General features: G+C 37.1%; 1 protein-coding gene across 1 annotated transcript in view; it reads right to left on the bottom strand.

The window, feature by feature from the left end:
- The window catches only part of NPTXR (neuronal pentraxin receptor), a 378,739-nt gene extending 373,830 nt beyond the window's left edge, over window positions 1-4,909 (bottom strand). The window contains exon 1 of the mRNA XM_044066312.1: window positions 4,201-4,909. Coding sequence (XP_043922247.1) covers window positions 4,201-4,752 — 552 coding nt within the window. The 5' untranslated portion in view covers window positions 4,753-4,909. The remainder of the gene's footprint in view (window positions 1-4,200) is intronic.
- Window positions 4,910-15,867: the final 10,958 nt, after the last annotated feature.

The following is a 15,867-nucleotide window of genomic DNA, read 5'->3' as shown; positions in this document are numbered from 1 at the left end:
CTTTTTTCCAGGGAATATTCCAAACAAGGCATGACACACTTTTACCCTGGCATCCCAGCTATCAGTTCTTGTCTTCTTTATTTCATCCAGATAATAATGAGTTTTAATTCCATATCTGAATGTGCTCCATAACCAAAGAAGAGCATTGTTAAACTTTATATCAGTATCGTAACAGTCTGTTGTTTGCCAGGGGTGCTGGTCCTTACAAACACAATGTACCTGTGTAATTTCTATAAGCTCATCAGTATTTCACAGTATCTTTACATAGTCTGGGAGGTTCTTTTTCATTAGCTTAGTTGCTGCAAAAGCTATGGAATCAGCTTTAGTAGCTGGTCTTTATAGTACTCTGAACTCTGCGTCTGTGTGTCGCACTATGCTATATGTGACTGCCAAAACAGAAATGGTCAAAAGTCTGTTTTATCGTAGATTGAAGGGTAGAGAGTTCCACACTCTGAGAATGATTTTCTGTTCATATGAATAAGGAATTTTTCATTTTCCTACTTTTTTGAATGCATTGAGTTAGAATGTTAAATGTGGCATTGTAGAATGTAGAGCACTGTGTTATCCACACAGCTCTAGTTTTATGAGGGATCGTGCATCAAACATTCATGGGGAAGAACATTCTGCTATATTATGACTGTGCTTTTTTCTAACACTCTAGTAAACAGCAGTGGCCATGCCATGAATCGATTTTACATTTGATCTTCTTTCACTATTGTAGTTTGTCTTTTCACTTGTACTTTAACAGTGCTATCAGTTGCCCCACATGATCATTATTTATCCATATCATTGAATCCTTTGTGGGACAGTATTCTATTCTTGTTTCACTTGCATATGGTAAAGTTTGTACAATTTATACTATATTTGTTTTTCCGCCCTAATAATTCATTTACTACACAAGCCTTTGGTCATTAACAAGTTGTAATTTGCTACAAGGTGTGGCAGTAATTTTACTTTATTTTATAGCGGCAACATTTATCTGTCACACATACTATAACAGATACAGCACACCGATTATCCTAAACTGAGAAAAAAAATAGTCTGGTTATAGTGAGGCTGTTACATGTTAACCTCACTATTATAAGCAAATTTCTTATTGTCCCACATTTTGCACACATCAATGGATTATGTGGGAAACCAATTAACAATTTATAAAGCTGAAAGTTGCCTTGTAATGCCATAGAAACTGCAGCCAGAAATAAAGTGCTCCCCTTTGGCTTTTAACATATCACCTCAAAAGCTGGGGACAAAGCCAGAAGTAACTAAGCATGGATAAAGGTTCCAAATCAGAACTTGTTTTGCATAATAATTTATAATGTTAAGTATCATAAGGCACCCAGTTATGAAAAGAGAGAGAACATAATGCGTTACAAAGCGTTATGATTAGGTCTCCAATCATAAACAAGTTGTTATGCATTGAAGTAATAGATTCAAGAAATTCTCCTGCCACTTTTTGTTGCAATTCATAACATGTAGCAAAGTCACATGCAACAACCGAGCTGCATTCAGAATTGCAATTTTCTAAATGTAGACAGTACTGTTTTCAAATATAGAACAAACACAACACACACACATATATACATGCAAGCAGACATATGCACACTCAAACATATATATATATATATATATATATATATATATATATATATATACACAGAGATTAATAATTGCAGACAATAGTGTGTATACGTTCATAACTCACTGCACTTTTCTGTGCAAAATAAATATTACCAATATATTTACATTACTTTTAAAATAATATTGATAACTGTGCATCACTATAAAATATGTTGTGAAATCAGCAGAATAAAACTTCAGATGTTTTGCTACTTTTTAATTTTAGTTTATCAGTTAACAACAGTATAGCAACATTTTTCTACTAGATGCTTCCCCCTTTCTATACTATTGCTTCATGAACTATGCAGACAAAGACTGTAGAGACATTTCTGTAGTAACCAAGCTAATATACCAGAATATGCCAGCTGTGCTCATTTTTATTGTTAGCTCTAGCAAACACAATGTTATCATGAGCACAGAGCTCTGTAGTGGCAAAACCAATTTATACTATATAAATAAATATGTATCATCAAAAACAAAAAGAAGCAGTCTTGTTATTTATCTATTTTAGTCACAAGAAATAACATGCAGAAACAACTTATGTGGAAGAGTTTATACTGCCATGTGTAATAATTGCTTTGGTATGACACCAGTTGTTGCATTTGTTGAATCAGACTCTGATGACACACAATTTGTTGACTGTATTATATGGGGGATTGACCCTTTTAATACGATGCAGCAACCTTAAAAATGTTTATATCAGAGGTGGGCTGCAACTGATGCCCCTTTTCAGAGTAGGTATGGAAAGCATTGTCCCTCACAGAAAAAAATGTCTTGATGGTTTCTGTCCTTGAAATCATTAAATGGCAAATGAATATAAATTATTACATGTGTACGTGAAATGCTTTGTTTTTCCTATATATCTTTGTAATCTCCCATGACATACCTTAAGACAAGCAGTTACTTTCTAGATGAAATAAACAAAGTCTAGAAAAACATGAATGAAACTGGCCAGCACTATGGCAAGGAGGGATAAAGCCCTGATTACAATCCAAGGGACTCAAGTTTGATTAGTGGCTTGTGTGTCTGAGGCATGCTTGTCCTGGGAGGATGCAAGGAGATGCATGCTTGGGATACACTGTCATGATTCACTTCCCTGCTGGATACTAGGGAAGCAACTGAAAGGCACTACCTGAAGTTACACTGGACAGTGATATCCTTTGCAAATACCACCATTGGGGTATAACTGGGCATGGCAGGGACAGGGAAAACTAGATGAAAGCACTCTACAGCAGAAGTGTGATGTTGCTCTGGGGGTCTTTGTTATCTTACCAGCCCAGAGCGTATGTCAAGTTTAGCCCAGAGTACAAAAAGGTGAGTCTGGTAGACCTATTGTATGAGGGGAGGCACTGGGAGCAGCTTATGGTCAGCTGTGGGAGCCAGAAAGGAGAAAAAAATGACAGAACATTAATCTTCTGTTTTATTAATGTTGCTAGTTGTGTGTTTTTTAGTTTATGGTCAGCTGTGGGGAACCAAAAAGGAGAAAAATATGAAAGAACATTAATCCACAGTTTCATTAATGTTGCTAGTTATGTGTTTTTTTACTAGATGTGTAATAAAGTGCAATGCTTTGTTCTATTTGAGCCCATACCAAGATGGTGTAACTGCACTAAAATTATCAGAAAATAATGACTTAAATAGCTACAGGAAAGAATAAATGTGCAGACAGGAACATATATGTGTGTGTGTGTGTGTGTGTGTGTGTGTGTGTGTGTGTGTGTGTGTGTGTGTGTGTGTGGGTGTGAGTGTGGGTGTGTGTGTAGTAATAAGAAAAGAAATAGATTAATCAGACAGGTCCATACTTCTCATATTGCAGTCATATAAATATGCTTAATTCAAAAAAGCTTGAAAATCATAATAATGAAACCCTGAGTACAGAAAGACCTTAACATCATAATATTAAAAACGATATCATGACAAAGTAATCTAGTCAAGGAAATAGAAATATTTCTGATGGTCACAACAGCAAATTAGAACTGCTTGTATCTCTCAGCATTTTTTTTTTTCTTTTCTTGTTTTCAGACGAGAGAACAAAGAAATTAACAATGCTATAGTGATGCTGTAACAATGCTATAGTTGGTGCTGCAACTAACAGTAACCATTCTGTACCAGCATTTCTGCTTCATTTTATGACTTTGTTGCTAAGCAACTGAAGCAATTACTCTACTGGGAATATTTCTGCTGGATGAAAGCTGATAATAAATCTTACCTCTCTGATTTATACCTAGTATTCATTTTTATAGATACTTGATTGTGATAAAGTGTGTGTGTGTGTGTTTGCATGTTTGCACATCTGTGTATATATGGAACAGTGAGGGGAAAAGGCTCAATAATTTAATGAATAAAGAAAGCAAAAGTAATACAGAACATATTCTGGAGTTTCCAAACCACTTTGTTATTTTATTTTATGATTTGTTCAAAAACGTAAGACTTTAAAAAGAAGTATTATGCTTGTTTTAAGCAATAAACAGCATAAAATGACAACATAATAAAGTAAATAAGTTCAGAAATTGAAGACTTTATGCACGGAAATGCTTAAGAAGTATAATATTCCATTTACATAAATGAAAACAAAGTTCTTACCTCTAATTTCTCAATTCTGTCTTTTAAAGTTATGACAGCCCTTTCCAGTTCTTCTATTGCTTCATCAGACTCCACAGGTAGGTCTCCCATGGTTTCTTTTCTGGAGCCCCATCCTTCAGATGTGTCCCTAAAACTAAGTTCCAAGCCATTCTCACACTGACTTAACTTTCCTGTCAAATCTTTAATAGTTTGTTGGTCAGAAAGTATCTGGTTTTTCTGTTGTAGCGCAGTCTGCCTAAGTTGTTCTGCAGTAGTCTGCAGAAATAAAACATCTCCAACAACTGAAGCATCTTTTGATCCTACAGAGGAGCACATGTCAACCAAAGGGGTGCAGAGGAACTGGCTGGAAGTCTGAGTTTGTGGTCCAGTGATAGGGAGACCACTAAGCCCATCCAGCCCAGTATATGTGCCATCAGCACCATGGAGAGCTCCCAGTCCCCCTTCCACATCAGAGACAGATACAGATTTATTTTCAGAACTAGGGACAGCTCCATTGGAAGCAGGCTGAATGCTTGCAATGATGCAGATAATTGCACCAAGAAAAGCAAGCATCCCTGCTGCCAGGAGTACAGCCAGAAACTTCAGGGTGGCAGATTTATAAGAGCACAGCCCAAGAGAAAAAAATGTACAGACAACTAGGGATGTTCTAGCTGAAGAGCTGAAAAAGAAAGGCAAATAACGAGAGCTGCTGCTTATATCCTTCTCCCGCCTACTTCCTCTTTTACAACAGCTGCTGGAACAGAGATGTCACTCAGACTTAGTTTAAGGCAGTCAATAGAAGGCTGCTGTTCACATGACTGACACCTCCCCCAAACACACATAATCAAGGTTCTTAACCCTGTTCTTGCCTGCCTGCATACATAGTGTAAAATGATGCTATAGGTTTTTCTCTTATCTTTTCTTTTCAGCGGTAATGCTGCTCCACAGATCTGCTTCAAGACTGTGAATTTAATTTAGTAAAATGAAATAATTTATAACAGCTAGTAAATAAACATCTCTAAGTCTGAGTGAAACTGACAGCTGATTACGCAGCTGTAAGTAGTACTATAATTTCTATTAATTTGTGTATCTTTGCACAAGCAACCAGGGGAGCAGTGGTCAAGTTAAATGACTTTTCCAGAGTTACACAGTATGCAAGGGAAGACTAAGAGAATCAAGCCCAGAGTTGGATGACACATCTCACAGTATTAACCTTCTGTGCATTATTACCAGTCACAAAATTATATGTAGAAAGAACTGCACACAGAGTCAAGGCATCAATACTCACGTGTACCATCATGTTTGCAAAATAATAACCAACATTTTAAGTTTTATGATTTGAAGTTTTTCACCTTCACAAACATGCTCCTTTTGTCCAGTGATTAGACTTAATTCACAAATGTTTGAGGCCTTCTACTCAAACTGCATAGATCAATAGGTTATTCTATTAATTTTTAAAATATTTCACATTGTAAAATATAAATTTTAGAATTTCACATTTTTTCACTGCTTTTTAAAACATAAACACACACACACACACATGCACACATGCACACACACACGCGTGCGCACACAGACACACACACACACACACATACACACACACACACACACACACACACACACACACACACACACACACACACACACACACATGCATGCTTGCTTTTAATGGGGAAAAAAATAAGTACAAAGTAAAATAAGCATGATTCAGTCTGGCTGCACCATAGCAGCACTGAAGAGAAGAATGCAGTTTTTTTTTTTTTTTGTAGGAGTCATAATTTGATGCACAAAATACTGTCATTTTGGAATGATTCACACCATAGCTGTGAATGCTGAGGTGCTGGAGGGTGAGACCTCTTCCTTAATAGTGGATCTTCCTACTATCTCTCCTGCTGATAGCACAGAGCTGTAATGTGTCATGATTCCCAGCTTCATCAGGAGAATGCAGCTATGTGGACACTTAGTCATGCATTTATGGCTCTCTCTTAATGTCATCTCAAACTCAGGAACAATAAAATGTAACTTGAAAGCTGACTATGTAACATGTGAGCTTTTTTATGGTTATATCTGCATCCTGATCATTTTAGCTTACTCCAAAAGTTGTTAAAAGGCACTATTTCTCTTCTCATAGGGGCTTCACCCATGAGTTCCTTCACATAGCTTTATTTTTTATTTATTTATTTATTTATTTAACATTTGTTGACCGGGAATGTCCGACTAGGTTCCACAGAGCCTGTTTTCAGCGGAGGCCCGGGGAGAAACTCTCCAGATGCATGTCTTTGGCTTAGTCCTAAACTGCAAAGTTACAAAAGATGGGAAAATGGTATGACAGTTATATTTTTGTTTGCTGGCTGATTTTGCTGTTAATCTCTATATACACCTCCATAACACTGAGTGAACATGTGTGACAGTCATTATATACGTTATTAATTTCTTCTTCTTTTTATTATTATTATTATTAGTAGTAGTAGTAGTAGTAATACATTTTAACTCACTTGCATGGTTCTATAAGACAGTATGTTTGAAAAGGGAAACATTATGAAAATTAGCGTAAGGGGCTTATTTTTTTTTAATGATTCATCATAGCGTGCAGCATGAAAAACAGTGTACAAAATAAGAAAAAATACTTATGTCTACTGAACTCATAGAATGTGAGCTATGAAAGAATTGTAAATATATGTATGTACTACATTGAAAAGTACCTGTAAAATGCTCATTTGCTTTTACATACTTCAGTATACAGTATCTAACAGTGAACTTAGGACAAACTGTCCAGCCTTAATAATTATACAGTCTGACTCTTTCAATTATTTTACATTTTCAAGTGATAGGAATTCAAGTAGACATGAAATTCATTAATAGGCTGGAAATAAAGAGGGAAATAACAGTAATAGAGCATTTGTGGAAAAGCTCTATGGCATCTAAAAGGATTGCCAGCTTGCTTGAAAGGGCTATTTATTCTTTTATAAATGCAACATTTTATTAATTTTGATATATTTTCAAATATTCATGTAGCATCTGGTCAAAATATATAAACAGACAGCTGATATCCTGTTTATATATATATATATATATTTTTTTTTTTTTCTTGTATACATTACTATGCTAGTGGTGTATTTTTATATTTATTTGTGTCAGATAACACACTGAAATGATGTCACTATCTTATAAAAATTCTTAATAAGAACAGGAAAAAAAAAACAAGCGTGAACAACAAGAAATGCAATGTGAGATGCAAGGCTGTAGTAAGATGTAATGTCAGCAAACAGGGGAAATGGTGTCTAGGCAGAAAGGCACTGTACACATGTGGGATGTAGCAAGGAAATTGATAAGATTTTTGAATTTAGATGCAGTGGTGGTACCATTGTAGAGTTTAAAAGAGAAGGATAAGGATGTTAAGGAATGTAAGGGCAGGAGGCAGCTGGCCAAGAAGATGCCTCTTCTGCTGACCACAGTTTGTGGCGCCCATGCCCTGGCCCAGTAATCAGGGAGCCTCAATCCTCACCACTAACACCAGAGAGGGCGTCTCATATATGAGGAAAGGATAACAAATATACACAGTAAAGTGCAATTTCCCTTAAGAGCATACAGAGATCACAGTCAGTCCATGGCTGGTCACTCCCTTACTCCCCAGGTCCTCAATAAGACTCCCCACTGGCACAGCTAGAGGGTCCAGATCTCAGCCTAGCTGGACAAGCTAAAATCTCCAACCAGTGCAGTGCTTCGTGTCCCTGCCCAAGCAGCTGACACACACACTTGGAGATAAGTTTATAAAACCACACAAACACTCCTGGGGAAGGCTGCACAGGTTCTCCAGCTGTGCCCTTTTTACCCATACTATATGGTAGTAATTACTGCCATCACCCAGCTAATATTATCAGCTACCCAAAGGCTCTTAAAAGGGTGTTCAATTATTACTGTGCAATATTATTATCCAATTGATAGATGTGACTAAACAGTCAAGGCTTATTAGAGTGACCTGGTACAGGATCCTTATATACATGCAATGTACTCTAGAGCTTAACTTATCTCTACACAAACCAGCCAGGGTTAAAAGGTTTTAAAATATTTAATAATAAATAATTAAAACCACAAGACAATACTTTCTACTACACAGTGCTAGTCAAATGAGTTCAGAGATCACACAGAAATACTTAAAATAAATCAGTAGTACAGTTCTGACATCACAGAAAAACACTTAGTCTAATCGTTATAGTCCTAGCTATTTCTACAAGAAAACGCACTTCTAAGATAACTTACTTAAGAGAGCATAAGGCAGTGCTGAATTGGATATCAAGACAAAAATGCTTAATAATCCCTGGTTCTCACTGTTTAAATTGAAACTGCAGTTCTGCTAAAACGTTACATCATGTCACACTTTCCTGGTATTCCCAGGCTGACAGAAACTGCATTTACATTCTTAACATCTCCCTTTTGTTATCTTGCAGCTGGTCAGGAACAGAGCAATAAAAATACATTTGCATGTTTAAATCTAGCAATTTAACTCTTGGTTAAAACAATAGAAAGAATTTCTTCATGTAGACTTTTCGGCACCACTGTCCCTACAAAGGGTCACCTCAGGCTTTTACTGGGGTCAGTAGAGAGCACTGTTGCCACATTTTTGTAACAGCATTTTTTTTTCATTTAAGACAACAAGCCTGTGATTCACATTCATATTTACAAATGATAGAATTATGTATAAAATTCTATCTGGCTAGGCTGGCAGCCTTCACCCATCTCTCCCAGTCTTCACACAGTGTATAACATTTTATTAAAAATCTGAAGAGGCCACATGAGGAGCAAAGCAGGTAGGACAATGAAGAAATTATGAGGCCTTAGTAAATAAAGAATTATTTTACTATGAAGTATGATGCTAAGGACGGGCAAGGGATACTTGTCCATGTATCCAGGTGCTTGGCCTTTAGAACAGTACTAACTAAACTGTACCTATGAAAAACAGTACACAAAGTAAAAAAATGCTTTGTTATGAGAGGCCTTTGATTACAGAACCATAAATGTCCAATATATAGTAACAAGAAACAATATTAAGAGTTCTGAGGATTGGCTAACTCTGAAATAGCAAAGAAGGCATGTCATTAATATTTCTGCTGATCTTTTCAGTAAAATACTTTGCACAGTCAACAGGGTTTCTCTTTAGGTATGACTAATTTGAAGACGTATCCAGCTGTAGAAATGCTATATTTTCCTGATAATGTAATACTTGTACATAATTATCTCTCTATATATATTGCATAAGACCTGCTTATACTTACCAGATTTGCTACATAAACTTTAAATGTCTATTGTATAAGACTTGTGCTTAACTACCTGATCTAATATGTGAATGACCTTGATGTGTGTTTATAACATACTGTAATGTTAATGGTTCTTTTTTTCCCAGGCCTCTGCTGAAAATGGGTTTAGTCCCTGTCAGGCTTTCCTGGTACAACAATGCAAATAAATAATCAATAAATAAAAGAATAAAAGGCAGTGAGCAGTTAAGCATTGAAGGAACAATCTGGTAGAAGAGTTTGTCCACACAATGAATCCTTAAAGTGAAGAGAAGCATTGTTTATTATATCTGCTTTACAGTCTAACATAGAGCATACCTTCTCTGCATGTTCCTCGTGGAGAGCTAATGACCATAAAACCAAGATTTTGCATCACTGAAGTTGTAAAAAAGATCAACAGCAAGTTAGAAAGTATTTGTGATTCTGGAGAATAAACCAGAATGAGCAACATGAAGGAAAGTGACATCATTAGTGCAGATTAGAATAAGTAAGATATTAAAGATGAAAGACAAAGGAGACAAAACAGTTTTTTTTTTTTTTTTTTTTTTTTTTTTGTGGGATGTAAGAACAGACTAGAAATGGTCAAAGACTCATAGAAGAGGTGTTTACTAGCTATGCAGTACTTTTTAGCCCGACAGCTTATAGTTTAGTTTATTGTACCAAATAATATTGTGAGATATAACCTAAATGTTTTTACTCTCTTAATCTATGAGAAATCCTCCTTGATGAGACCTTGGCTGGTATGTTTTCCTCCACAAGTTAACATTTGGCACATTTCTTGTACATTTCCACATTCAGGATCATCTTTGACCCTATACTGATACATAGCATTATGTAATTTACTGGGTACATAAGAACCTGCTTTCTCAGACTCAAGTCAGTTTATCCATGTCCCTAACAGGTACTTGCATACAAATCAAGAAATAAAGACAAAGATTTGAAGCTGCATTATTAAACAAAAGCCAGCACAATATGTGTAGAGTGTAACTTTATTATAAAGTTATCAGAGACAGACCAGTTTCATCATAAATTTCAAGCCTTCCTCAGTGTAACCAAAACAAAATATCCACACTCCTTATATACCCTCCCATCTATAAAAAAGAAATACCCATTGGCTGCTCAAAAAACTTCATTTAGCCCAGGTGAAAGTAAAGCACCTAGCTTTATAATCCATTTTTTTCTTTATTATTTAATATGTTGTGCCAGCCAATTTTGTTTGTTCTGTCCTCCTTAATAATATCAATTATGGTGAATCTAAAAGAAGCTGAAGGATGATTAATCACATGTTTATATAATGCATTTGTGTACTTTATCAAATTGATGTCACTTAGATGCTGAATGATCCTAAACTTCACAGGCCTGGGCGTTTGACCCACATAAAAGGCCAAGCAAGAACAAGTGGCTAAATATATACCCAGTCAGATGAACAACTGGCAAAAAATTTGATGTCATAAACCTGACTGGTATTACGACTGGTAAAATTTTGGTCTGATTTAATCTGTTACAGTGAACACTATGACCTCAACTGTAACAACCCTGAAGTACATCACCCATAAGAGTTTCCTGTATATTGGGAGCAAACGCCCGGGTTGCCAACTTGTAATGATTAAAGTGAGATGATAATGTCCTACCCCTCCTAAATGCAGATCTGCATCTGTCCTGAATCAAGGCCCTAACATTTTCATCTGCCTGTAGGATGTTCCAATTTTGTTGTACAACATCACAGAAAATGCCTGTGTTACACCCATATGTAGTAATTAATCTAATGGGGGAAGTCTCATTAACCTTACATTTATATTCTAACAATTCTTGTTTGGTCATACCACTAACCTCTCTGTGGGCCATTGTAATCACACCTGGTATGTATCCAATGTCCATTTTTTGATGTTCATATCTAGTCATCATCCACCACATGTCATTCAGAACATACCTAAGTCTCAGTTTATGAGAATTAAATGCATCTATTCTGGCAGTGACAGGACTACCACAAAGAATACTGGGAGACCAATGGAATGCTTTCTGAAAATCTCCAAAACTGTGCCACTGAAAGGAAATGTGGGTTTGTCTTAAAGGACAACTATTTGTTTAAACACCAGATATGGTTCCTTAAAACCTGGTTGTTGAAGCCAGTGGTATTTCGGGCAGTGATGTAAATCCAAGGACCATAGCACTTGCCATTCACATACCATGACAGCATTTAGGTTGACAGTAGTGGGATTCATACCCTGAGCAGTGATAGGCTGTTCTGTGATAATTGTAGACAAGGTGCTAGCCATGACATTTGCTGGCAGTGATGGGACAGGAATAGTTACTATCAAGAACAAAAGGCACAAATGCATTATAGTTTGGAATGTGTGGTGCACCTTCATCCAGGACACCAAGGCCATGTCCTATTAGACTCACTCAAGGGGGGGGGTATAACCTTGAACTCTTGCTTGTTCAGGTAGTACAGAATACACCAGTTGACTGGAACAGTAGAGACCCTAGAAGCAACTGCATTTCCAAGATCTTCACAATAAGGAGAAGTTCTCTGAGATCCATCTGGTTTATGCAGGGCCCACCCTCTCTTCAAGAGGAACACCCCTCCATTGCCATATGGGAGCCTAAAGAAGTTTCCCACTCCACAATTAAAGTACCAGTTATTGAATCTTGCAGTTGGTTTAAACTTCCAAAAGGGGGACACATGTCAAATGTTGGGAGATTGACCAAAACTTTAGGGCTCAGTACTGAAGAACTAACACCAATACAGGACTTCCTTTGTGCAGAAAACAATGAAAACATCTTCCAGTTCAGTCTATCCCTCAGAGACTACTTGCAAAGGATTGCCCACAAGGCAAACACCTCCATGGAGTCTGTGTATGGGGTTACCAAAAGTAGCTATCCAGTGTTTCAATTACAATGATAACACCCAGGTGAAAACTCCTGGCACTGAGGGAAATCAAAATGCCAACACTTTATACTGAAAGTTATGCCCATTTATAGTGAACTGGACAAATTTCTCTTGTCGACTTCCACCCATCCTTCAATTTTTAAACAATCTTTACAACCCTATTGATCAGTATGTCTTTCTTAGGGGGGCTCTGCAACATGACCTAAACAGATACCATGTGCAACCTTGAGACCTTTTGTTATAGGTAACCAAGTAGGAGTGGATTTGGAAGACTTCCTCACACAGGCAGTTTCAGAACACAGTCAGAATGCAGCAGAATAGATGGTAAAGTAATTACCTTGAGTGATTTCAACAGCATAGGAGCTGGCAAGACAGTGTGACACTCAAGGACCTCCTGCAGGCATCAAGGGGGACTTTTTCCAACCTCTTCCTCTTTTGGGATGGCTAGATCAAAAAGAAGTAGTAGTAAAAGTAGCAGGCAGTGGATCATATCTGCTTTTCACAAAGGTAATAGCCTATTTTCTCCACAGAAGGTCTTAGGCCATGGCCTGTATAGCCTGGCCTAACAGTTCTTTCCCAAAGAATTGAACCTACAACATCTTGTTCCCAACTTTATTTCATGAAAGACAGTATCAGCTACACCATCCTGCACATATTCTCACAAGCTTACAATCCTAACTAAAGCATTAGCAGAAAGTTACAGTGAGATATGGGATTCCACTGCCAACATGTCAAAGCCATAGACAGTGTCACAAGATGATCCTCTTGAGTCAGACTACGAGAGGGCAGCATTAAACCTATATAGCATCTTCCTATGTGAGACTGGAATTGAGGAAAAGTGGATTAAATAGCTGAGGGCCTTAGGCTGCAAAAACAACAGAAGAGTAAACTTCTTTGGTACACCATTCCAAAATTCCAACCTCTGCCTGCATTCACAGTGTCAAATTCTGTAGCCTCTGTGACCAGTCCAGGACTGGAAAGATCACAAAGGGTTTGACAATTGAATACTTGGAAATTTGTTCTTCACCTTCACACAACAGCTTGTAAAGCACATTAACTCTTTTAGTTATTAATAAGGTAGAGTCAAGGTGCTTCCAATTACCTTGATAGTATCCCAAGTGGCATGCTCCAAGGAAAGGATAACCAAGAACTCCACATGGCTTCTTCCCCAAAAGCTCTACCAGGCACATCTGATAGGAAGAGGCAGGTGCTCAAAATGAGTCTACATTGTTCCACATGAGCTTGACAGCATCTGTAAAAGGGGATTATCCAGAAAAGATGCAGTTGGTATTGCAGTCACTTTTCTTATTTGCCAGAGACAGCAGCTCTGAGATCTTCCAAATGTTCATAGAATCTGGAGGGTGTGGGAATATCACATCCCTAGTTACCCAGGGATATGAGCTCATGTGGGGACAAAATTGTGACAAACTAGAGAAAAGCACTGAGGGCTAGGTAACAGTTTCTTGATCATGCACTAGCCAAAGACAGAGCAATCTGGGGAAAGGGCTGCAGCAGGCCTAGAACTGACTGAACTATGTAAGGGAGCTCTCTTGCACTCACATCTAATTAATTTCTAGACTGTGAGGCAGATGTCTTAGTTTAGGATGACCTGCAGAACTGTTCTCAGCTGGGAACTGGCAGCTAATATGGCTCTGGGGGCTAGAGTACCTGAGGACTGGTTTGGGATTAAGATCTTGCAAGTCAAGTGTAAGTTACTGCAAAATCTGCATGGCTCTTAATGGGATGTTTGAGCACCAGACTTAGCACATCAAGGTTCAGACTCAGTCTTGCATTCTGAATGTTTGTCCTTGTGACAATGTTCTGTCTTATACCTGGGCTAGATCCACAGGGAAATCTCCACATGAAGAGATGTCAACCACTGACATTTTCTTGGACACTAACAACTTTCCCTTCTTCTGTGCTGAATAACTTGTTTGAATCACTGTTTTTCCAACAGAATACAGTTAAAACCTCTTTGCTGGGAATCGGAAAGCTCATGGACTCTTTTTATGCTGTTTTGGCATTCAAACATAGTACTTCAGTAAGAATAGCAAAGCTGTAGATCTGAACAGTGTGAGAAACAAAGAACTGTTGGCATCTTGGGGCATATGTGTTTATGTAAATAAAAAGTAATATCACAGCATGTGGCAGTATGGACCCACGGACATCTCTGAAGATGGGAATTTTACTGAAAAAGATACCATATCTTACGAGTTCAAGATGTTCAACAAAAGACCCATCGATAAGTATCACAAAGCTAGACTTTTTAAGCATATGGTGAATAATCAAGTGCTGAAATATGGAGCATGGATCAATAGCTCAATGAATGCAATATGCCACAACACCTTTAAAATAAAGATGATAAAATAATACAGTACAGACTACTGATAAGCATAAATCAACTGGGCTAGGTAAAATAAATATACACTTGAGCAAAAAGGTGCATAGCCAAATGACATTTGAAAATTGCATGTTCATAACCACTACAAGCCTACAAAAAGGGTGTTGGAAAATTAAATGCCCCAAAGCAAAGTTGGTATGCCATGTAGTAGGTCTAACTAGTTATTTTGCTTGTTCATATTTTATTTCCATGAACTAAGGAAAGCATTTTTATAATTATTTTGACATATGCACAATGCAGTACTCATCACTCTAAGCTATTTAAGTTGTTATTATTATTTTGTAATTTCTTATACGTTATAAATCCCTGGATGTAGGCTAGCATCCTGACTGTATTTTTTTTCACAGCCAAGTTGCCTTCCTCTCACAATGCAGTTAATGTCATACCCCCCCGTATGATACAACAAATCTTGCAGTCTTAACTGTCCACCAATCGTCAGTAGCATAACTCAGAGTTTCTGTTTTTTATTGATAATATTATTATTATTATTATTATTATTATTATTATTATTATTATTATCATTATTAGCACAGAAATCTAAGTATGTTGATGGCTTCAGAAAACAAAGAAAAAGAAAACTGCATACAGAATCATTTGTGAAAAATGTTGATAACAAAGTAACAAAGAAGCACACATCTTCCAACGAGCTCTTAGCACTTCTGCTTTCTTTGAGTGAAGCAACTGCAGAAAATTAAGTAATTATTTGTTTGCTTGCTTGTTTTTTTCCATTGACTTCCTTTGCATTTAATTAGTAGCTAGATGCTGAACAGAGTTTTTCATCTGTTTAGAATGTTTTGCGGGAACCTATTGCTTATTGACTCGGATTTGTTGAAGATTGATGATAGCTGGCCAAAGTTTCAGTGCTTTTATTAATATTTTGATGGGCTATTCATATTTGAAAAATGGTGGAGGTTGGGGCAGACGTATTTGTGGCTGTCTACTGATATATCCAAAAATGGTATGCCCAGAGCATGTAAAATCAAACAGAGACATACTTCAGCCATGTTTTCTTTACATATGGCAGTCTTGATCTAAAGAGAATAGATGATGTTGTATAATGAGATAAGCTCTCTGGTCCAGAGGGATAAAGCACTGGTAGCACC

This window comes from Protopterus annectens, chromosome 1.part0 (genome assembly GCF_019279795.1).
Source record: "Protopterus annectens isolate FY-2018-M chromosome 1.part0, PAN1.0, whole genome shotgun sequence".
NCBI lineage: Eukaryota > Metazoa > Chordata > Ceratodontiformes > Protopteridae > Protopterus > Protopterus annectens.
This window is presented reverse-complemented; position numbering and strand designations above follow the sequence as displayed.